This window comes from Onychostruthus taczanowskii, unplaced genomic scaffold (assembly GCF_017590055.1).
Source record: "Onychostruthus taczanowskii isolate IOZ18803 unplaced genomic scaffold, ASM1759005v1 scaffold6, whole genome shotgun sequence".
NCBI lineage: Eukaryota > Metazoa > Chordata > Aves > Passeriformes > Passeridae > Onychostruthus > Onychostruthus taczanowskii.
The window spans coordinates 7,943,169-7,966,941 of record NW_024503679.1 but is presented as its reverse complement, the minus strand read 5'-3'; the positions used below and the strand labels follow the sequence as shown (position 1 = coordinate 7,966,941).

Below are 23,773 nucleotides of genomic sequence, written 5' to 3'. Positions count from 1 at the left end.
TTAAAAAGATATTATTCCTGCTGCTTTTCAGCTGCAGTATTGATTCCATCCCCTGCTATCAATTAAAATGATGAGGCAAACACTGAACCTTCATGGTTTGCAGGTCTCTGCCAGGTGTTCTACAGAGTGCGCTTTGGAGAGGGAAAAAACACAGAAGATACACAGAAAATAGGGTTGCTCAACCTCTTCTATCTTGGATCATCTTTATGATGAGGGAATGGGAAGGACCTGCTGGGAAGAAATTTTCTGTCCTGCAGCCTTGCAATTATTATAATCTATCATTGTGAATTGGCAGAAATTAACTGGAGGAAATGAGAAAAGAAGAATGGCTGCAGTTCTGTCTGAAATGTTAAGTAGTGGCAGAGCAGAGTCAGATGTATGCAGATGAAATCTGTAGAGGTAATTGTCACTCAGCGCCAAGGCCGCATGGAGCAGATCTGCATTTGTTCAGCTGTGCAGGTAATTAGCAGAAGTGCTCATCTTTTCTGCCCTCTAAACGAATGGCACTGTGCAGATCTATAGGAAGGAAGTTGATGCAGGCATTTATTTCATTACTGCAGTTTCTTCACACTGGAAATCAAAAATGTATTCCTTGCTCCTTGAGTTGAATAATTAATTCATAAAGCAGGAAATTGTCTTTCCTGTGTGCCAAACCGGCTGATTGACTTTATTCCTGAAGGTGTCACCCCTTCATTCATGAGATGGTGAGAATCATTCTGCTGTGGCAATGCACAAGTCTGACAGCCAGAATGTTCCTTTGCTTCAAATGCAGAGGGAGGATCTCAAGTTACCCCTGAACAGGACCTCATTGTGCTTCACAATTGTGCTTTACAACTCTGCTTCTAGGCGCTGCAGAGCTGTGCTGGTGCTGTTTGATGGACCTGCTCTTGCTTTGCGTGTTCCCCTCCAGGCAGCATCACTTGTAGCACTGTTACTGTGCTTAGGAATCTCCCTGTACATTTTGCTGTAGGTTTGGAGAAGGGAGTGATGCCTCCCCACTATTCTTTCCTTGCTTCATTGGCCAGAGTTGGCATAAGCTTTTACCCACTTGTTTTTTAATAGTGAGGGGAAAAAAAATACCACCCTGCAGAGAATTTTTTTCTCCAGTGGGATGCACTAAAGCCTTTCTCATCCTGTACAACTGTAGGCATTGTAAGGACTTAGAGCCATTATTTTTATCTTTTGGAGATAAGTAAAATATAATATTCAATAAGACATCAGATCGCATAACTTAGATACTTTATACATGCTGCAATTTTCTCTGACATACAGTTTAAACCTTCCAGAGATCAGAATATAAAGCTCTATATTTAAATCACTGCTGAATGCAGACTCACCTGGAGATTTTGCATATGAGGCATGAAAGCAGGAGAAATTAATCAAAGCGTATGAAGCCAGGAAGAAATTGGAGATGATGGGCGCAATGGTATTCAGTTCAGCTGCAAGACACATACACAAGTCAGACAGAGGCACCAGTTTCCTGGACTGTTGGCTAGCTGTTTCCTAATGATGTATTAAATCTGAACATTGCATTTGGCATCCAGGGAGAGCTTGGGTATTTTCCTGTCTTGCTAATTTAAGGCCACCTTGATCTACCTTCATTCATTCTGCTAATCCTGACTTTAATAACATTATGTACTATGCAGTGTTATACTTGATATTGGGATTCAGCATACTGTCTCTTAATGATCTGATGTAAAGTTCAGAATTTTAAATACATAATTGACAGGATGGATGCATTAAAAAAAATATTTGTAGTTACAACTTAGTGGGAATATGAATTCTGTACTAGACATTCTATTTACTTAGCGTAAGACAGTTTGAATTTCAAATCTTGGAAAAACTGATAACAATCCCTGCACCCCTAAATGTAGTAGCTGGAGTTTTCTTTCACCAGTCCTGGTAAACGGGGATTGCTTTGGAGCTGACTGTGGGAAGGGCTTGGGCAGAACAGGCTTCCTAAGTATCTCGGAATTAGGTCTGAGCTATGTGCAATATAAACTGGAAAACCATTTTCAAAGATTGTGACTTTGCCATATCTGATAGAATTCTAAGCACTGCCCTCTTCCAGCAGAGTGAACAGGAATTGCAGCTACTCTGCATCTTGGAGAATGAGGCTGTGGTGGTGGTGGTAAGTCACTGGAATCCCTGCTACTTTCTTTTGCTTTCATTAGGAATAGTGGAACTGCTACCAGGACTTGGAGTATGCTTATGTCAGAGCTTACCCGACTGGAAATGTTCCAGACTGCAGCTACTAATTGTATTATAGTATGAGTTTGTGTAATTTCAGAACATGACACTATAGCAGCTGTGCAACGTTATACAAACCAATCAAAATGAAGGCCATGGCGATCACAAAAGTGAGGACATATCCCCTGATAGGCTCGTTGTTTTTTCCATATCCTTTGGCAAAGAATTCTAGCCCTTTGTAGACGTTGTCCTTGCAAAGAGCCTGGTAAGAAAATCAGCACGTAACTCTATTAAGCAGCACTTTCTTGCACCAGAAGTCACTGTTTATGAGTGGCAGCTTTCTCGGTTTTTGCTAAACAAAAGTTAAATCTTAGTGCTTCAAGTACATCAACTGCTGTGGCATGTGAACATTTAAATAAGGTGAGAAGACAATGTGCTACTGTGTTACTATATCATGGGAAATAGTATCACAGGCATCTAATGCTTATTCAGTGCTTTAAAAGAAAAAGGTAATTAAATAGCTAAATAGAGTCCAAACTGGGAGAAGCTGAAGCATAAATCAGTGGCTTGATGTCATTTGTACAGCTTATCTCTCCCATGCCCTCTGCTCCCAGTCTGTCCACGTTGCTGCTGCCCAGACAGCTTCTGGACAGCCTGTTAAGAGCACACCTGACAGCACCTGAGTCTTATGGAGCTGAGGACTCCTGTTGCTCCTGTGCTTACAGGGTAGATTTTTGTAAGAAGACAGAAGTGGTCCTGAAAGTACCCTTGAAGCTATTTATGACAGGCAGATGAGTGTCCCCTGCTCCTGCAGCAAAGCTGAGCTCTGACCAAAAGAACAGTATCGCCCTTGTATGATGATAAGACTTGTCTTTTTCTGCTGAAAAACATTCTACATATTGGTTTCCCTGCCTCTTCCTGCCACATGTGTCAGTGTTGCTTAAATATACATTACCTTTGGCACACAGAGTTCAACTTTGTCTCTGAAGTAAAACCAAGTATAAGGAAATGGATAGTTGAATTTTACCTGGAAAACTTTGGGTGCGCTGACAAGAGATGCTAGAGCTGATGACAGAGTAGCTGAGAAGATGCCAGCTGTGATGAGAGGACCGAAGCCAGACACCATGCTCATCACCTTTAGGAAAAAACGAAGGTAGAAAGAATAGGCTTGCATTTGGATGCACTTTCTAATGACAAACCCATTCAAGTGCTCTATGTGTCTCTACTTTTCACAGTTCTAAATTTAATCTGCTACAAACTGTATTATTATTTCTGGTTTAGTTAAAAGCAATGGAGGCAAAGCCAAATTCTTATTCAAATATGCAGCTGTCTGCTGGGGCAGATGAGTACTCTGAGATTTCCTCACTGCATTTACTAACTGATTGCTGTAAGTAACAGCCTCTACTTGATGAGTAAATAGTCAGCTTGTAGCAGACAAGAAAATGGAAATAGCAGGGAAAAGCACCAATGTATGAAATGTGTTTGGAGGTACTTTATTTTGTTTGGGTTTTTTTCTTCTTGATTATTTAATATGGCTAAAAATGAGAGAAAATGTCTGCTGGTGCTGATGTAACTGCAGTGCTGCAAACAGAAATGATGGTCACTGTCAAGCCTCCCTCAGCCCCTCCCAGGAGCCTGGGCTGGCCTCAGTGACTACTGCAGTGAAAGGGCTGTTGAGAAGCACCAGACAAGGGAGCTAAAAGATGGATGGATGTGATTGGTGGTGTGTGGGCAGTAATTCAGGAAATAAACTGGTGCATCCTGAAGGTTTGTCAGATGTAGTCATACCATTTTATGGCTCTAGTCTGGCAGGGGTAAATGCAAGAAGTGAAAGTTTGTCTGGCTGTAGGGAGGTCACTGATTTTTAAGGGGTGCCCTGAGTGTGGGCAGCTGAACTGAGGTGGGAGTAAGGATGGTAAATGATCAAGGAAGGAAGGGAAAGTAGTCTATGAAAGGGACAGCATATCCCTTTCAAGGTGGTTACCCAGCCTTGTCATTTAGCAGAGCCAGCTGGGAAAAAAGCAAGTGACTTTAAAAGCTACAAGTGACTCGTTGAAAAGCATGTGCAGGTGGGTGGTGAATTCCTCTTGCTGGCCATGAAGCACAGGGGCTGAACAGAGATCTGGGACCTGTGGTTGTCAGGCTGCAGAGCTGCTTTACTTTGATGCTTACCCTAAGCTTTATTTTGAAGAATAAAAATGGCAGACAGTCTCTGGCCTAGGAGAAAGACTCCATTACTTCTCACTTGATTTTTTGCTCTATTTTTGGATGCTTTTTTAAAAGAAGTCAGAACTCTGGTTTTTGTACTGTGACACAACCCTTTAACTGTGGCCACAGCACCCCTGAGGTGAAATCACATCCATGTGTCAAGAGCAGTGAGGTGAATTCCTCATCTAACAGGAGCTCCTGAGGTCTCTGTTAAGTCTGGGCTTTCAGTTTGAAGATGTTACAACATGTACTGCTGCATGGTACTTGGGATTTGCTAAAAGAGGAGATTTGTTAAAAGAGGAGATGAAGGCCTTACCAGAGTGTTAAGAAGGCTAGTGAGGGACAATGTGAAGGTAAACGTGCAGTGCGGGGGATTTTTGTCTTTCATCATTCCTATAGTTTGCTTTTTTAGATAAAAGTGGTTGTCCTGTTGTAGTTGTCTGCAAATAAGTTTTGCATGTTCGTACTTATGTACATGTTTTGCTTAGTATGCTAATATATGCTTATATGCTAATATATATTATCTCACTAAAACCTGAAAATTATTCATCAGCCCATAATCACATGGCTGACTTGCACATCTTGAAAAATCATAGCCTAGGCCACAGGCAGATGATCCATTGCAGCTCATTCCAGGTACAATTGTATCATTGACATTCCCAGTAGCATCTCTTACAACGCAGGAGGCTGTGGAAAAAATGATATCTTGTTATTTTGCTTCCTTGTGACATTGAAAGACTGTTCTTGCCACACTTTGGCTCCTAACTGCACACTTCTTGTACAACTGCTGCCTTAGATTCATCCCAAAGAGCAACATTTCATGTTGGGCAGGGATTTACTTTCATGTACTATGACTGAGTTTCTCATGGTGTCTGTAAGCAAATATTTGCTTCTGTTACTTTTAAAATAATCAACTACTTAACTAATAAGAATTAGCATATTTCTAAGATTAGAGATCCAGACAGAGATCAGCAGTAAACTGACTAGCTCAGAAGTCTTTTGTCTTCCTGTTACAGCTTTTAAAAGTGCTAGTATTCAGAGCAAACAGGTTCAGTGAGGCTTTTATGTCTAGGCATACTCTTTTTTCTGTGTAACGGGCATCAAATTACTTTAGAGACCCAGATCCTCAGCTGTTCAGATTGCCATAGCCCTACTGATACCAATATGATGAGAAAAACTTCAAACAGGAGAAATTACCTATATTCTTTCTGTGTCTATTGATATTTATGTTACCTTTTTTTTGCTTATGGCCTAGGCTGACTTTATGATGCTTGTATCCCCAATCATCTGTTCTGTTTATGCTGGATATTAATTTCTGCACCTTCAAGACTGGCTTCATGAGTGAAGGGGGAGAGAAGACACATGAAGTTTGTTTTTAGAAGCTGCACTTGCTTCCCTGCATTCCTTCTCACAGACTGTGTTGTCTGTAGCAAGGACAGCTGGAGAGAGCTCTCCTTTGCTTTTAGTTAGTTTTGAGCTAGCTGAGGAAGAGAAGCTCCCCAGACTGTGGCTTTTCTTTTTATTGGAACTGTTCAAACCTCCTCTCACTGAAAACCCAGAAAAACACTGGGAGCTCACACCTGTGGCCCACTGGGGCCTGGGACACGGCATTTGCAGTGCAGGAGGGACTGGTAACAGGCAGAGTGAGCTGAGCTACACCACATGAAATTTTATTGTTTAATATTATTCATTTTTTATGCTTGTGAATACTTTGCTTGTTAAATAAACAGGTTTTTTTTCCCCCACTTTTCTCCAAAGAAATCTCCCAAACCAGGTGGAAGAGGGGCCACTTAAATCTGCTTTCTGGAGGAACCCCTTTGGAAGTTCCCTTCCAAATTTGCCCTAAACCAGGACACCACCAGAAGTGAGAAGAAACATATGGAGTGTTGCTCTCAATATCTTTAGTGGCCAAAATGTAAGTTTATATTGTTTCTTCAAATTTGTCCAAAACATTGAGTCCCAAAATACCCATTGGCTATTTAAGAAACTAACATGCAAACATGGAAAAAAGTAATAAAAAGGGAAGTGTTACACTGAAAAATGCACAGCTCTGAAGCTGAAATACAGCTACTGCTTGTGAGAGCCGAGCAATGTTCTCAAATAAACAGCAACAACTTATAATGTAAAGAGAATTTATATAAGAAAGTGAAGAATGGCTACTTCAATTTTAATTGCAGGGGGAAATTTGATTCAAATAATGCAATGACCTGAGCTGAGGCTTGTGTCAAGTATTCTGCCTTATTCATGAAGTCCGGGAACCACAGAAGTTAAGAAGCCTCGAGAGTCATCTCCCAGAAAAGGGAGTTCTCTGCAGGGCTTTCTTGTGGTATTGAGGTATTTGTTCATAAGAGAGTTGTAAGCAACACTCTTTCTTACAATACTATTAAATACAAACGGAGTTGTTGGTTTTTTGTTTTTTTTTTTGACGATTTATTGTATGCTTGTAATGAGATTTTAACTGCATAATCCTCCAACACAGTTCATGGCTTTCAGTACAGGCCTTCTTTTCACTCTTGCCCATTTTGTTACCTCACAGCCCACTACTGTAGAACACGTGTTGTTCCTTTGAGACAGGTAACTGATTTCTGTCTTTGACATGTAATATACAAAATGTGTGTGTTACCCTGTTGCTGTGATTCTCATGAGTGTTCAGTAAGAAGACAAGCAGAAGCCATGTGAAATTTCAGTGTGAACGAGGAACAAAAGATCAGCAGATTGATCAGAGGTTCCTTTGATCTTTATTATGTTCATGGATACTATATGCTGGAGGCCTTTGTCACTGAATCTTATGCAGAAATAACCATACAAGTTACCTGAAGGTCCAGCTGCCAAATGGGGACTTCTGTTTCCACTGATTGCTGCTTTTTTAAAACCACTGTTTCGATGCACAGTAAAATCAAAACTACTGTCTCTCTACATAATAAATCCATGGCATGAAAAAGCAGTGAGGCTAATCATTCATTTGCATGCCAAGCTTTCAGACTTAACTGTACAAGTGAAGCAGAGGTTCTGTACTTACCTGCACATATTGCAACAGCAATGTAAGCAATTGTGGTGATCACAATGGCCAGCATTGTTCCCTGGGGTATGGCACTTTGTGGGTCCTTAAACAAAGCAGTGACACGAGAAACACTGTGAGCTGTGTGCTGCAGCCTGATTGCATTTGCATGCTGGGAGCTCTGCCACACTGTGGTGTGAAGATACCCCAGAGAGCAGATTTTTATCACTCTGACCTGAATCAACATTTCTGGTCCCAGCACAGCAGAGCTCCTGTGGTGCAACTCTCCTACCCTGCACATGAGAAGGATATTCTGCTGGAGCAGAGCTCACATTTATAGCAACAGAAGTGTCCTGAGGTCTGCATTTCTTGAACTCCAAACTCTCTTTACATTGCAATTGGCTTTATTTTAATGTTTAATGACATAGTGGGTAAATAGTTACTGAACCATCAGACCTTTGTGGATGACAAGATGGGACCATTTTTGGTTAATTGGTAAGATAGATGTAGTCACCCTGTACAGAATACAGTACTTCTGTGCTTTGCGACCAGTAATTGTTAGCTGGGTCTTCAAGACAGCTACTTTCTTTCACTGTATTGGCTTAATTTAGATTATTTAATGAGGCTGGATTATAATGCTTATACACTGGCTCAAAACAGCATCAGCTTTGATAATGCAACTGTAAGTAAGAGTCCAAAGATCTGCACTATACATTTTAAAGGGATTTTAAATGCTAGATAACCTTACAATTTAGGGTGTGTTTTTTTATGCTAGGAAGAATTTTTTATGAATTTTCTCCTTAAGTTGGTTTAGCATGGTGTTTTTAAATCAAACATTTGTTGAATGCATTTGAAGTCACAGACTCTTTAACTATGCTTGTTGCAAGATAAAAAACCAAAATACAAATTTGGAGTGTGTTGTGAAGCATACATGAATTGCATAACTGGATTAGTAATTAATATAGTTTTTAAAGGAGGTGAGGATTTATTGAGCTAGGAAATAATTGTGGAGTCACTCCTGCTGCATAAGAGCCTTTGCACTCAGACCACAGTGGCTGTATGCAGTTCTGATGTGCATGTTTTAGGTAATTGTTTGTGGAATCATGTGGTTATCTTAAACTGTGTAACATTACATCTTAAGATTAAAGCTTCTTACAATTTAACAACTTTTATGTTTTGTGTTTTTAAAATTTAAATCCATATTTACTATGCTGTTAGCACTTCAGGGGCTAAACCCCACTGAAGTGAGTAGGAAGTCATTAGGAAGCTGTCCCTATGAGTAGGCTCTGGAGTAGGACACAACTTGACTGTGTGTATGTAGTGGCTGCAGGAGCATGGACAAAGGTGTACGCAACAAATTCTAAAGAAAGTTTGATAAATTTTACACTTTTTAAACATTCCTTAGCTTGTGTTTTAGGTTCTGGAGAGGCTGGTTAATTTAATTAGACTTGTCTAATGCATCTGAACGTGCTCAGTGGGGAATCTGTTGCCAGGAGGACTTGGTTACAGAAGTCTACTTATTGTGAGGCTGAAATGACTGCAGAGATCCAACAGGAGAACTGCTTCCCTAGGTCTGCTCAGCTGATGAAAGAAGAGCTGCTGCTTTGGGAGTCTGCCATGCAGACAGAGCACCATATATGGCAACAGAATTATTTTTGTTTGATAAAAGGATGGAGATTGTGTGAGGCTGGTGCAGTCTCACTGGGCAGAAGTACAATGGTTTTTGTTTTTTTAATTAAAAATGGGATCTCATTGACGCTATCAGTGGCTCAGTTTCTACGTATTTTCTCTGTGCTTGGCTTGAAAAGCAGTCCTCTGAAAACAAAGGAGCTGAGACATGCAGCTCCGGGTGAGGAAGAGAAAGAGAATTGTCTCTCAGGGGTGGTAAGACTGGTGAACTTGTGACTGCTGTGCCAGTACAGAAATAGAAGACCTTTGGTTGAATCCTTTAAGGTCTGCAAAGCAATGGATTTATAGGATAAGGCCAAATAACTCCAGCATGTCAAATGAAGTTATCAAGCTGTGAGCCATGTCTTGTTGGTGACTTTTTTTCTTTATTTAATTTGGTTGTTTTTTGAGTGTTTTTGTCATGAAAACTAGAGAGCACTCAAAACTAAATTCCTGTCTCTAATTTATCTGTATGTTTAGATACTAGAAATTCCATCTCCTCTAAGTGGTAAACTGCAAGAGGAGAGTGGGGAACTGACAGATTGGCCACAGCAAGACAACTGGGCACTCTTGGACCTCCTTTACCTTTCTCTTCAGACTCCTTTTTTGGTCACAGCTGCAAGCTTGCAGCTTTTCCTTTGAGCAGCAATACTCACCTGGGATTGGGACATACTTGCTTTCTTTAAATGCTCTATTTGCTCTGCCTTTGCTATGACCCTGAATATGAAAAGCTGATCTTCACTGATTCTTGTGAGTACAAACATGAGCTTTCCAGGTATGATTTTTGGGATGATGTTTGGATTGTTTACAAAAGATGAGCTCAAAGAGATACACATGTAATTTCTCTTATAGCATGTGCTGCTAATGGACCATTAATGATATATTATTACAGGTTATTGAAACACGTTTTTAAATTATATAGCAACCGAAATCTAGCTACAGTAATTTCTGTAAATACCCATAATGCATTACAGGAGAATTTGTGAATTGATGTTTTTAAATAATAAAGCAGGTACTTAACAGAGAGAGCTTTGCTTCCCAAATTAAGACATGATTTAAAACTGAATAGAGTGTTGATTCATGATTAGTTTTCTTGTTATTTTTCCAACCTATGGCTAATATTATGAAGTTCATGAAATACATACTTTCAGATCTCCTGAGATATTGGCTCCTGCAAGAATGCCAGTGGCAGCTGGAAAAAATATGGCAAACACCGAAAAAAATCCTTCTCCACTTCTGAAATCCGGTCCAAAGTTTTCTGCAAATATCGATGCTGCAAATATAGTGAGAAGGAAATATAGCAACAGGATTTGATTCCAAAGTTACTTAATGAAGGAGGTGAGTAAGCCAGTCTTTCACATCTGGACAACTGGGTCTGAATCTGTCTCACATCACAAGCAAAGTGAATTTGATTTCCTTAGTCTGCTCCCCAGAAGGATGTGCTTGTCTGCATCTCAGAGGTACAGATCCATGCTGAAGTGACAGACGTGTCACTGCAGCACTTGCTCTTAGCTCTATGTTAACGTTTCCCTGTGCTCTACTGCTGTATAAATGACTCAAGCTGTATTTTACTGTGCTGTCAGCTGCAGCAGCAGAGACAGACTCAAAATTAGAGATTGAATCCATTCCCTTTGTGTGCAAGCTCACTTAAACCTGCGCAGAAGATTCTGATCTTGTGACATTTTTCAGTGGAATCCTTAGCCTACTATTAAGTCAAAAAAATGCAGATATAATTTTGTGTATAGACAGCAAGGTTGCTTACCTTGGTAATTAAAAAAGCCTCTTGCCTTCTTTTCAGTGTTGGTAGGAATGACTGTCCCAATAAAGAAATTTGCAATGGCAACTAGAAGAACTATTAGAAGAATAACTTGAGCCTGTTAATAGAAAAAAAGAGATTCTCATATTGTTTTAAACTTTGTTGCTGTGGAGATGGTTATATAGTAAGTTATCTGTGTCTGTTCCCTATAACAGGTTATTAATTTCTATAGTTTTTGAAAATACCAGGAGTCAAGATAGCTGAATCAGCTAATGACAACAGCAGATGCTTTTTACTAAGGGTGTAATGAAATAAGAGTTATAATTTAATTTTAGGTTAGTTTCCTTACAAGAAAAGGAAAAATAGAACAGCTAATGCAATAGTATAAAGTATAAGACATTTTTGTACTGTTATAAATTTTTTTTAGTTGCAGGGGTTTGTCACTTCAAAGCTTATAATATCAAATTATTTTCTGATCTCTTTTACAAGTGGTTCTAGTCTCCATCACAGCAAAAACAAGGTACTGTTGAACCTAATTTCTGGACCTGATTTCAATAGCTGTATTCCACTGTCTAAAGTATTTCTGTTTGAATTTGCATTCTGACCTGTTTCACAGGTGAAGGAAGAGCAGAAATCATTAGAGATGAAAGAATGGGTAACAAATAGAGCTCTTCTGCTGAGTAGGGCTTGAGAGAGTACAGTGATAAAATCACATATTGTTTTTGCTACTGTTTATTCTACCAAGCTGCATCAAAAATAAGGACGAAAGGGGCATGTAGCCAAGGCTCTAAATGATGCCATGAATTATAAAAATGGATATAACCAAGTTGTCTGCAAAACCCCAACTTCCTCTTTGCTTTTAAATGTGTATTCAAGGAAGAGTTTAGAGTAATTGTGCTTTCATTGAATGTAATGATTAAACTGCTATTGCTTTTAGAAAGATTAAGCATAAACTGAAACGGAGTGCTTTTGAAAATTCCATCTGTTGAACAGCATTCCTCACACACTAATGCTGTACAGCAGGTTAATATACTGCTTGCTTTTATATTTTTTAAAAGTTTACCTTTGCTTCCCATTCCATGCCAGCAACAGAGATGCCGAGAAGACACACCACAGTGATGGTCCCTATGATTCTGATGTCGTTGGACTCATCTACCATCAGTGTATCACTCTCCTGAAAGTGGTTAGAAATGTTATGAGAACCAGTCTTTCTCTGCCCAGCTGGTGAGATCAAGTAACAAGGTGAAATAGAAAGCAGTGAGCTGTCAAAGTTTCAGAGCTTTGAGAGACCAAGTGTTGGTATGTCATGTTCCAGCTGGCTTTTTGCAGTTGGGGTTATTTGGCTAATGGGATGCCTGTTCCTATTCTGATTTTGAGGTTCTTGTCCAGAAATGTATGAAATATATTCAAAAGGTAGAAATAATGAAGAAGCACTCTGTGGCATATATAGACAGACCAGCTTCTTCCCTGCTAAAGATGCCCCTCAAGCCTTAACTAAAACATATCACTACTTATGCAAATACATTATGTAAAACAAACACCACCATTGCCACCCCCCAAAAAAAAGAAAAGCCACACAAAACAAAACTGGGCCAATTCCATTGTGTACACGAAACATCTATATTTACCTTAAGAAGTTCTACAACTGTTTCAGCAAATCCAACTACATACATGGCAACTGCCACTGCATTTGCAAATGCAAAGATAAGTCCTATAGATCCACCAAACTCTGGGCCCAGACTTCTTGAGATAAGATAGTATGCTCCACCTGCAGACAGAAATTGTTATTTCAGCACAACTAAACACTCAGCTTTTGCTCTTTTTTTTCCCCCCCACGTAACGTGATTGGAGAAATCTGTGCTTTTAATCTCACAAATATAACCAATCTTTGCCCTATGTTAATAGGGGACCCTGCAGAAAAGCTATGTGCTTTATACTGGTTCTGCCTTGAGACTTTTCAGTATGCCTTTCTATTCCAGAAATCTTCTTAGTGCATATTAGCATGCAAAACTGGACCTTGTTATAATTTTTCATGTTGCATGATATAGTAACATAAAAGAGAGAGAGCTTCACTTCCAAAAAGTGAAGTTAACTAACTTTTAAGTAAGTTGTAACTTATGTGGGTCTATCCCAATGTTAACATGAAAGGTCACATTCTGTGGTACATTGTTTAAGTTCCTGCATCATAGTGATGCAGTGAATCTTTAATGTTTTTTGCACTGTCTATACACATTTCCATTTGCTGTTGATCCACTGGGAGAAATCACTGCAAATACACATATTTTTTTTCTTTGTTTATAACACAGTTATCTCAGTTCCATTTATTTTTCTAAGTCAAATCTGCAGAGAAGATCATATTCAGGAGATCATATTCACTTACCTCCTCTTACTACTCCATTAGTGCAAATGGCAGACATGGAGATACCTGTCAATGTTGTTACTACTACACTCAGAGCAATAACTATGATTCCAAGACCTGAAAGATCCGAAAAAGAAAGTATATGCAAGTGTATTCCAGTACCTGTTTTGCTTTAGGGACGTAGTAAGAACTTTCCATTTTCCACAGGGCTTAGACCAGACCAGTTAAAACTTTAAGGCTCTGAAATGCACCAAAACTTTGTTTCACAAATACCTGACATGGACTTTTACAGCTGAATTATTTACCCATCTTCCAAGGAGGGGCTGAAATTTAAGGAGTGTTATAAAGAAGGCATTAAACTGAAGATATCCACTGATCTGAATCAGTCTTCAAAATGACACGAAGAGATGTCTCGTGCTCAGTTTGTTGAAGAATGTCCAACCTGGAATGCTCTGAATAGGAAAGACCGGCTGAAAGGTGAAAGAATTCCAGGAAAAGCCAGAACCATCCCTTGCTCAGCAGTTGGCAGGAACACCTGAAATGTACTTCTCAGACTGAACTGAAAGCTGTGCTTTATTAGAAATGACAGCTCAAACATGCCTGAAATTGTGATGAGAGGTGGCTAGAATTGTTACCTTCCAGTTCCACTAGCTGTGCCCTTTGGTTTATGGTCCCTCTGGTTTGTCTCATACGAAAATAATACATAAATACCTTCTGGGACTTGAAAGCATTAGTAACCCTAAGATTTTTACCTCCACGGACAAACCCATTAGTTGCTATTGCAGAAGTTGACAACCCAGTAATTGAGGTTACCATCGTGGCGAGAAGAATTATGATTACTCCAAGACCTGTCAGTAATGAGAAGATAAAATATTTTACTCATGTTCCATGTTTCCTACAAATCATTCTTTCTTTAAATTGAATTTTCAGGCCAGAATCAGAGCAATAAACTGAAAAGATGGTTTGTTGACCACTTGCAGCTTGCAGAATGTTTTCATGAAGTCCGTGTCACGATAGTAAATTATTCCCATCAGTCTTCAAGCAGTGATCCTTTCTGATAGGAGTACCTGGGCCAGGAATTCTTACAATTTCCAAAGGATGGAGGAAGCAAACAAACAGGCATCCCTTCACATGGATGCTTATATCTACCTTTAACACACAATCCTGGCTGTTTAAATTAAGAGAGAGGCACATGAACCAGAGCTCTTGTAACAATGCTGTTGTGTTTCATCAGTTAATGGAATGTTGAATCAGAGGAAGACTGACTATACAGATTCACAGTGCTTGAGGACAAGGAGTCTGTCAGGCAGAGGACAAGGCAAGAGTGGGAATCTTCTACATCCTCACTTACTAAGCTGTGAAATGCTGGGCTTTCCCACCTGTTCTCTGCCTCTTTCCCTGCAAAAGGTAGTTTTACTCTTAACACAAAACAAACACTTGAAAATGGAAATGTTGCATTTTAGACGCCATTTACTTTAACAGGTGACCTGTAAAGTATAATCATAGAGAACTTAGATTATTTTTTTTAGCTGATAACACAATGATAATCATGTATCAAAATATCAGTGATTAGTTATAACTGGGTTTCAGTGTAAGATTGAAACCTGAGAATGTTTCCAGTCTTTGGCTATATGGCTGGGTTTCTGTTAACTTTGTGAAACTGCTAGAAACTATATGAGTAGGATGTGCTTTGTGTGATTTAGAATCATAGAAGCTTTGGTTTGAAGTGATTTCAGGAGGTCTGTAGATCAGCCTTCCAGTTACAGCAGTACTACTGCCAACACAGGATTAAATCAGTGACGACCTTGGCTAGCTGGCTCTTGAAAGCCTCCGTGGATAAAGATCCCACAGAAGATCCTCTTTGGATTACATGTTCTAGGGCTAGACTGCCTGTCCAATGTACAAACTGCACCTCCCAAGGTACAATTGCAGCCATTGCTGTTACATTTCTGGCACTACCTAGAGGGGTTTGTCTCTGTAGTTCCAGATCTCCTTTTTGTTTCAAGTCAGCTGAAGAAATAATATTTTTTTTTCTCTCAACTTTATTGCTTTTATTCTCATTTCTATCTATGATAAGGGACAGAGAAAAACAGGAGAAAAAAAAAAAAAAGAATTACAGTTTGGTGCCAAGCATGGAAACAGTTCTTAGTTTTATCTGAATTTGCTAAGACTTATGCAGTATCTTTTTTTTCCATAGGGCACACAGGCATTCAGTGTGGAACTGGAGAATATACATTGCTTGTAGCTGTGTTTATTGGCCAGGGCTCATCCAAATTGAAACTTAGATCCTACAATTGACATTGAGCTAGAAGTACTACAAGCTTATTGATTTATCTGCTCTATTTCTACCATCTGACTTACAGATCAGATTCCTGAGTTCAGTTCATACTGGATGGCTATAGACATCCAGTCCCTGAATTAATGTTCTTTGCTGCTTAAATTATAGCCATGTTATCACAATCCTTTAAGATAAAGCAATGTAATGTGTGAGCCGTAAATGATATATAACATAGTGTAGGATATTTAAGAATTATTTGAGCCTCTAATAAATCACGTTTATCTTACTGATTTCTGAACTCTTACTATAACTAGTCATGCAAGTGTTTTATGTGCAGGTCTGTATAAAAAAATTCCAAACGGTCATTCCTGTTGGTCAGCTACCATTGAGCAGGATGTGCTTTGAAGGGTATTGTTCAACCATGCAAATTTTGTGTCTGAGAAGTGAACTGGCTTTTAGAGCTGTTAACTCTTAAATTGAGTAAGTTAGACACATAATTTTCAAAGCAGTTTTAAACTTATTTGCTGTGTGCATCCTAAGGATATTTTTCAAGGATGTTCTATTGCATTTCACAATTCATATTGTTATCATATATGTGATATATGGGGTCAGATATTTTGCTAATCTGATAGTAACATCTTCATGGAAGGCTTTAATGATAATTTTTTTAAAAAATATTTCAGCATTTTAAGAAGAAAAGTGCATAAAATGAAATGACTCAACCAAAACATCATTGTAATATGATGTAATGTAACATAATTTTAATATTTGGGGCCAGATTTGCAGGTAGCATAAACTTGGGTTTTCCCTGCCTTTGTCTAACCATTCCATGTACAGGTACAAATACAGATTTCAGAGAGTCCCCAGATATTAGGTGGAAATAGCAGACTAGTTTTGGACCTGGAATCTTGTCAGAACTATTCTGTGCCTTTTTTCCCTAGCTTATGATAGCCAGAGAACCTTGCAGAATCCTATTTTTTCCCCTGTAAGAGCTTTTACCCAAGGCAGCCTATCAGGGTATGGAAATAATTGGGTTGTCTCTCTTTGGCCCTCTAATGATGGGGATGTAAATGGTGCCCAGATGGTGGTTTAACTGTCTCATTTAATTTCCATGTTAGTAGCAGTACCCAGTGAAATCCCTGAGCCTTGGTGATGATGAGCTTCCATCACTGTTCTCCTTAAGCAGCTTGGCTGGGGACTTAAAGCTTATTGCTTATAAGGCATTCCAAAAATGCATTGAGAAATTATTCAAATGGAATTTGACGTCTCATTTTCAAAAATAAAAGTAACCCCCTTGCATAACACATGCAATTTAAAAAAGCAACAGCAGAGCAATAAACTGTAAGAAGAGCCTGCTTATCAATGAGTTAAGATGGTAAAATTAAAAATGAAACTAGGAAAGTTGTAACTGATGTTGTGCAAATTAATGTTAAAATCTGATTAAAGTTTAGATTGAAAACCAGGCATATGGCTCCTAAGTAAGTTGTTCCAAAATGAATTACTCTTGCCTATGGCTATTCTCACACCTCAAAACAAAGTAATACTTCTTGATGATCTCAATAAGTTACTAAACTGCCCTTAAAAACTAATTTTGCATGAAACCCTAGAGCAAAGTCTTGGCAATATTAAGATGCAGAATTTTCATGGCAAGGCATATAGTTATGAGTGCCCTGGGCTGTATGTGCTCATTTGGTATGCATCATAAAATCAGAAAGCACCCTTTTGTCAGGCACGGTGCTGGAGCCATGCATGGAGCACGGCAGAAGTAGTAAAGTTCTTCCGCTTAGTTCTGGATCTTTTATTGTTGGGTTGTTTTTTCTTTTCCTATTTGTGTCTCTGTAAGTTGGTGATTTTTTTCTTAATAAGTGTTTCATTGTTGTTTTTTTATTAAAAGCTCAGTCTTGCTCAAGTAAAACTTCTATGAAGTTACTGCTTTTTAGTGGAAATGAGACTTCAACCATGCAAAATTTTGGAGATGTTTCATTTCACTTCCATTGACAAGGACATAAATGATAGGTATAGTCAATCTGATTTTGAGCACCGACTTTTATCCAAGTCCAGCAGAGCTGAGACCCCTTAATATAACTGAATGTTTCCATTCTGTGATCATCCAAACTGGACTACTTGCGATCATCTCGCCTTTGCTGTGTTTTATAACATCTGGGTGCAAGTCAAAGATCAGGGTCCCATTGCTCTAATTGTATGATCAGGGATCACAGAGGGACACTGCCATGGCAGCTGAGGTTTCTGTGCTTCCCCACAGCAGTAGCTCTAAAAAGGGAGCTGTAGCACCCAGCTGTGGGACATTGCACCTCGCTGAGCTGCTCTTTCAGTGCTGGGAGCACTTCCCTCTCTTGCTGGTTTCACTGAACACTCTGCAATATGCTGGATGGAGGCCTTGGGGCCCAGTCTCCCAGGGATGTGGAATTTGGATTAATTAAATTGCACAATGAAAAAGCAAAGATACAGCACACAATGAAATGTACCTATTTCATTTATATGAAAGCTGAAGCAGAGTTTTTAAAACTTAGTCTTTCATAGTACACTAGTATCAAGTACTGTTCTGTAGTTAAAAATAACAAAATCCTGTTGAAATGAGACCTCCTTCCAGTTCTGTTTTCATCTTGGCAGAGAAGTGTTGAAGAAGTGAAGAAGTGTTGTTTATAATATGTAGATGACAAGGTTTGGGTTTCACAGATAAGCAAAGTGTGAACTCTTAAAGGTTAACTCTGTACGCACATATTAGAAATTGGCCCGAGTCATAAAGTTTACATCTGTTACAGGATCTAAATACAAATTTCACTAAAGCTCAGAAATATTCAAATGTGATGATCATATGCATAGTTAACAGATCTATGCCTCTAAGCAGTAATTTGGCTGTGAGTCTGGAAAATTCCAATAGTTTGGAGGATTAATGTCTTTTACCTTGGCAAGCATTTGAAAACATTATTTAGTTCAACATGCAAATGCACATCTTGGATTATATATTAATCATGATCATGTATAGTTTATCCTCTTTATCCCTTTCACTGTTGAAAATGATATTAAATAAGATACATACCAATTCCTGCTTGACCTACAATCCAGGAAAGTCGAATAAAGAGCATCACACCCCAAATATTAAGCATGCATCTTACCTAGGTTTTAAAGAAAAATTACTGCATTAGTTCAAGGTTGAAGGTAATGTTTAAAACCAGAAGGGTGCTAGAGTGCATTTCATTCCAAACATCCCTGAAGTCTGCCTCCCTCTCTTAATTCTTCAAAGACTTAAGTGTAACAGAACTGATTTTATTTCCTTGTAATTGTTTTTTTTAGAAATGCAGGTAAGTTTCTCACCAGCACACCCTTCACCCATCCGAACTTGACAAATCCTGTTTTGTTTTCTTCTTCCTTGCTGACTGCTGTCTCATCTCCAGCCGTGCTTTCTCCATTCGCCACTCTCTCGACGGAGCCAGTGCTCACGGCAATGTTCTGGAGGACCACACAGAAAACAAATTCATTTTTTGGGCCAGGCAGAGGACACCTGGCTGCATAAGGGAGACACAGTAGAAAAGAATTCCAAAGAACACGTTTTACAGTCACTGGAGTAGAGAGTAATATTCTGCTCACACCAGGCATCAGCAGGTGGGCTTGCTAACAAGGGGACGAGATGAAAGAATCACTTAAGCAGAGTAAATACATTATTACCTGATCTGATACTAACCTGTTTTTATTGTAAGCTATTCCACATATATGTTGTGTTGACATGTTAGTAAAGTGTCTAACATAATGAGGGTCTTGTGGTTGGCCTCTGCATGCTCTTGCAATTATTTATGAATAAGCTAAGTGTAGAAACGAGGATAATTGCAAACAGTGAAAAGAGACCTAACTGAATGCAGCCTGGTTAAGTTCTGTGATGAAATCTAGTGTTTTCTGTTGAATGAAGTACAAACATAACTGCAGCAGCAGATGGGTAACATGTTCCTGAAAACAATTAGAGAAATGCCAGGGAAATGTAGAAATTGAATAATCTTTTCTGTGGCTTAGACACAACTGGTGTTACCATAGTAGATAGGATTAGGAATTAATATATTTATGGTGCAACCAGAGTGAGTAGCCCAGAATTTTAGATTGTTCACATCAGTTACAGATATAAATGTGTATTTTATCTCTTCAACTCTCTTGCCCCAGAATCATTGATATGTTATATGATATGTTTCTTGTGGCTTGAATAGGAATTAATCATGGTGCTGAGATTTGTACTCATTGTAATTGTCTTTGATTCTTTTTATTCAGAGCTCCCACTGTTTCTGTGAGGAATTGGCATTAGGTTAGCAATTGCCTGATTTTTCTGGGTCCTCCTCAAAGGCCTTCAGGAAGAACCCTGCATGTTGCCATAGTCTGGCAGAGAATCAGGAGTGGGTACCACACCTGGAGAGGAATCAAGATGCTTTTAGCCTTTGGAGGGTGATAAGAGGTTTCCAGATTAACTTAGCAGGTCAAGGAGGAAAGACATCTGTGATTCTGTGAAATGTGAGATTTTTAAATCTTGGTTAACTTTAAGGTTATTTCTATATTTTGTCCATTATTAAAAATTAAAAAATGGTCAACACACAAACCCAAAACATCTATAAAGACCAACTGTATATGCCTCTTATACTAATGTTTGGAGTTGCCCCTCAGGGATGGGGGCTCTAGCCAAAATGATGTAAGGTTTTAGAATGCCTTTGACACAGTAAATCCTGTACTGTACTGACAAATGAAAAATAAGTGACTGGATAATATGTTTTGATGTGGGCTGAGCTTGGTGCCTATTGCCCTACTGGCCCAAAGAAAAGTGGGAATACAAGATCTGTTGAAAGGCTGTGACTTTGAGCTCCTTTGAGATACTTAGATAATTTTGATGATTTTTACCCTGAAATAATAGTGTCTGTGTTTGCTCAAAATGCAGTAAATGATTGAAGTCAATGGAGGAAGATTAGCAGAATAATATGACAGGCTTTTGCTACAGTGGTTAGAATTTCAAAGACAAAAAAATTAAAAGGGCTTGGTCTTTGTACTTGAAACAAGTTGTTTCCTCTGTAGTTTGAATTAATTTGTGCTCTCTGTGTCATTATCATAAATTATGGCCTTAAACCTTCCATAAATGCATTTTAAATTGGTGTGCTTTAGTGAATGATTGGTTATTTACCAAGCAGCTGTACCTGTGCTAGTCATGCATTAAAGATGTGGAGTAAAAGTGACAGAACATTTTGAAAAGCTACTAAAATAAAAAGTTTACTGCTTAAAAAAACCCCAAAAAACTAACTCAAACATTTTCCTTTCCTTGTTTCAGAATGGCTTAGTCTTCATCTCTCCGGGGGCTAAAGACGATGAGCTCATCAAATCTCCATAACAAGTGTGGAGAATAGCCAAGAGGAAGAAAGGTTAGATTATTTTTTATGTAGGGTAAATATTAAGCCCAAGTAATTATCACCAGCCATCAGCTGTGAAATAGCACTTAGACTATTTTTTAGGGATTTAATTGGTTTAATGTGTGCAAAAACTGACACATCTTGCTAAAAGATGACACGCATTTGACTCCAGCAGTGTGGAAACTAGATATTTCGAGTTCCTTTCAGCCTGTCTTACATTCTGACATTTGAAAAATACATATTAAAAAATGTATTAAATATTAATAGTTATCTTCTGATGTTAAGCCCAGCATCAAAGCACAATGGGAATGCTTATGTGATGTTTAGCAATCTGAAGTCAAACATATGCCACTTCTTATCAGAATCTTGCAATGGGCTCTGACAGAACAGTTGTCTTCAAAAACTTGAGTTTCAAATCAGGGGCAAGGGGGTGGAATTGCCTTGGGGTATGGTGTGGTAAACCCAGATTTTAGTGGTTAAGTAAAAAAGGAATAAAGCATCTGCCTCAGAAGTGCACCTTGGGCTATCACTGTAACTCCTGTCCACGCTCACTGTGGCACCTCCTCCCTCCTTGCGGGGGGCAGGAGCCCCATCCAGCCGTGCACAGCCTGAGAGGAGCTCTGCCTTCTCAGACATCTCATTTCCCTTTCCTACTAAGCTCCTGTTTGGTGACCTCGTGCTTGTTTATTCTTCAGCAAAAGCTCTGCAGACAGCAGTGATTTCTCCAAGGTCACCAAGTGAGATCATGGGACGGGCAGGAATGGGCTCCAGCCATGCTAATGGGGCATCGTTTGTTCCAGAGCCGTGCTTGTGCTCCCAGACCAGGGCCACAACCCACAAAAGGGCACAGCAGGTTGCCAGTGTAACAAAAACCCCATTACCTATGACATTCACCTTCCTATTTTGAAAGGCATAAGGTTATCTTTCTGTAAGATTGATACTGGAAAAAGTCTGGAAATCTCTAAGTTAGATTATGCTTTTTTTCTCTTTTTCTAACAGTCCCAACATGTGAAGCAATTTTCATTTTATTCTGTGATATAATCTGCCTTCTTTTTAATTGTCTTTAAGTGAAAGCCGTAAAAAATCCCTAAAAAATTACATTTTGTTTAAAATATACAAACCATTGAGAGATACAACAGTAAAAACCCCAGAATTTTCTGGTTACCATCAAAACTGAAAATCCTTCAATGTGCTGATGTTCAGTATATGTTCAAAGCCAAGATACAGTTTTACTCTTTTCTGGCCACTACTGAAGTAAATTATTTCTATAAGAGGATATTTCTTCTGAGCATGGAAATGTGTTTAGTCCTTTGAGTAGCAGTTTGTACAAATGAGTAGGGATACTAAATTAGTATGTTTACATACTATGTATGTTACATACAGCAACAAACAGGTAGTGCTCTGGATATCTGATTAACTGAAATTGCATTTGTTTCACATATATTTTTTTATAACGCTTATATTGGTTAATGAGTAAAAATGGAGAAATCTGTCAAAATTAGTATGCATTGATGTAAAATTCAAGTTTAGAATAAGTGTGAATTGTGTAGCTTGGTTAAAGTATGAATTGGCGTTCACCATCTGCCATCCTAACTCTTATGTGAAACAGAAGAGATTTGGTAGATCCGTACTTTTAGACAAGATTAAGCTATGTTTTTCTGCTTATCAAGTTACATTACAATTATCTTTTAATAACAGTCTTTTCTTTGAGCAGGGTACAGAGCAGAGAACAAACTGCAGCTACCAAAGGAAATATGGTAAGTAGTTACTTGTACTTCTTCTCTTGGGCAAGGCCCATGAATTTAAGGACTTTCTCTTATTAATAAACAGAATTAACAGTCTGGAAATAGAATAGAGAAAAATTATTTCTTTCCTTTTCACTTACCTTTGCCAGTTGTTCATGAATTTCTAATAAACTTGGTCTGTTGAGCTTATTCCCACTGACGCTGCCAGTGTTTCTATAATAATCAATTTTAGGAACTGGGTCCATTGTGTTATGGCCAAAAGTTTGTAGATAATACATTTTACTATGAGTATCATAGGGATGTAAGCTAGCTTCTGTTTTCTCCCCATTTTGATGGAAATTGTCATATAATTCTCTTTTTCCTGGTCTGTAACTGATTCTTAGTCTGTTATGTGTTTCATCAGTAAAAGATGTTTCTTCATAATGTGGTGGGTCAGAGCCCTCATCCTCTTGGGTTGTTTCATTGTTGTCATGGTCTTCATTAATTATGTTGACTTGAAACCGATTTGCATTTGGATCCAAGAATACATTTGGTGCATTGTTCATTGACATCTTCAGGAACGCTACACACGTGGGTCACTGATCCGTGCACTCTCCTGTGGCTGCAGCCACACAGTTGCAGATACAGCAAAGGGTTTAGTGATGTTGCATATCAGACCTTTGCTTCTCAAATAATGAAGGGCTGAGAATTTTCTCTTGAATCTCTAAGCAGTCTTCCTGATATTGGCTGCAGGTTTACTGCTATAAAAGATACAAATAAACTATTTCTATTATCTTGCATGGTTAGATAAGTTTTCCACCACAAGCTCTCCCCTCTCCCCTGCCTCACCATGTATCCATGAGACTGTCATCCTATGACTTGTTGAGTAAAAACACAGTTGAAGCAAAGACAGAGCTTGTGGAGATGTTCCATCTGTGATGGATGCACTTGACCCTCTAACCAAAGCAGCAGGATTTTGGTACAAGCTCCAGAGGAGGTAAAGGCCTGAGCTGTAAATGGGCCAAGAACAGCTCTAGTTTCAAACTGTTTTATGAAAACCCACAAAAGAGCAGGGTGACATGGGGAACATCCATGTACACAAGCATGGAACATGATCATGCAAATTAACACATGGATAGCATGGGGTTCACATGCTATCCATGTGTTAATTGCATAATCATGTACAATGTTACATGTGT

At 38.8% G+C, this 23,773-nt stretch overlaps 1 protein-coding gene across 2 annotated transcripts in view; it reads right to left on the bottom strand.

Annotated features, from left to right (window-relative positions):
* SLC12A1 (solute carrier family 12 member 1) overlaps positions 1-23,264 on the bottom strand; it is a 43,989-nt gene extending 20,725 nt beyond the window's left edge. The window contains exons 1-13 of one of the 2 annotated variants that reach the window (XM_041418612.1): positions 22,736-23,264; positions 18,794-18,928; positions 18,519-18,594; positions 13,932-14,027; positions 12,449-12,588; positions 11,884-11,994; positions 10,827-10,938; positions 10,210-10,337; positions 7,418-7,502; positions 4,934-5,085; positions 3,218-3,325; positions 2,329-2,452; positions 1,338-1,439 (exon numbers count right to left, since the gene is read on the bottom strand). In XM_041418612.1, the coding sequence (XP_041274546.1) occupies positions 1,338-1,439; positions 2,329-2,452; positions 3,218-3,325; positions 4,934-5,085; positions 7,418-7,502; positions 10,210-10,337; positions 10,827-10,938; positions 11,884-11,994; positions 12,449-12,588; positions 13,932-14,027; positions 18,519-18,594; positions 18,794-18,928; positions 22,736-23,146 (1,780 nt within the window). In that variant the 5' untranslated portion in view covers positions 23,147-23,264. Of the gene's footprint in view, positions 1-1,337; positions 1,440-2,328; positions 2,453-3,217; positions 3,326-4,933; positions 5,086-7,417; positions 7,503-10,209; positions 10,338-10,826; positions 10,939-11,883; positions 11,995-12,448; positions 12,589-13,200; positions 13,297-13,931; positions 14,028-18,518; positions 18,595-18,793; positions 18,929-22,735 lie in introns of both variants that reach the window. The other variant, XM_041418613.1, reaches the window with a different exon arrangement.
* Between the last annotated feature and the right edge of the window lie 509 nt (positions 23,265-23,773).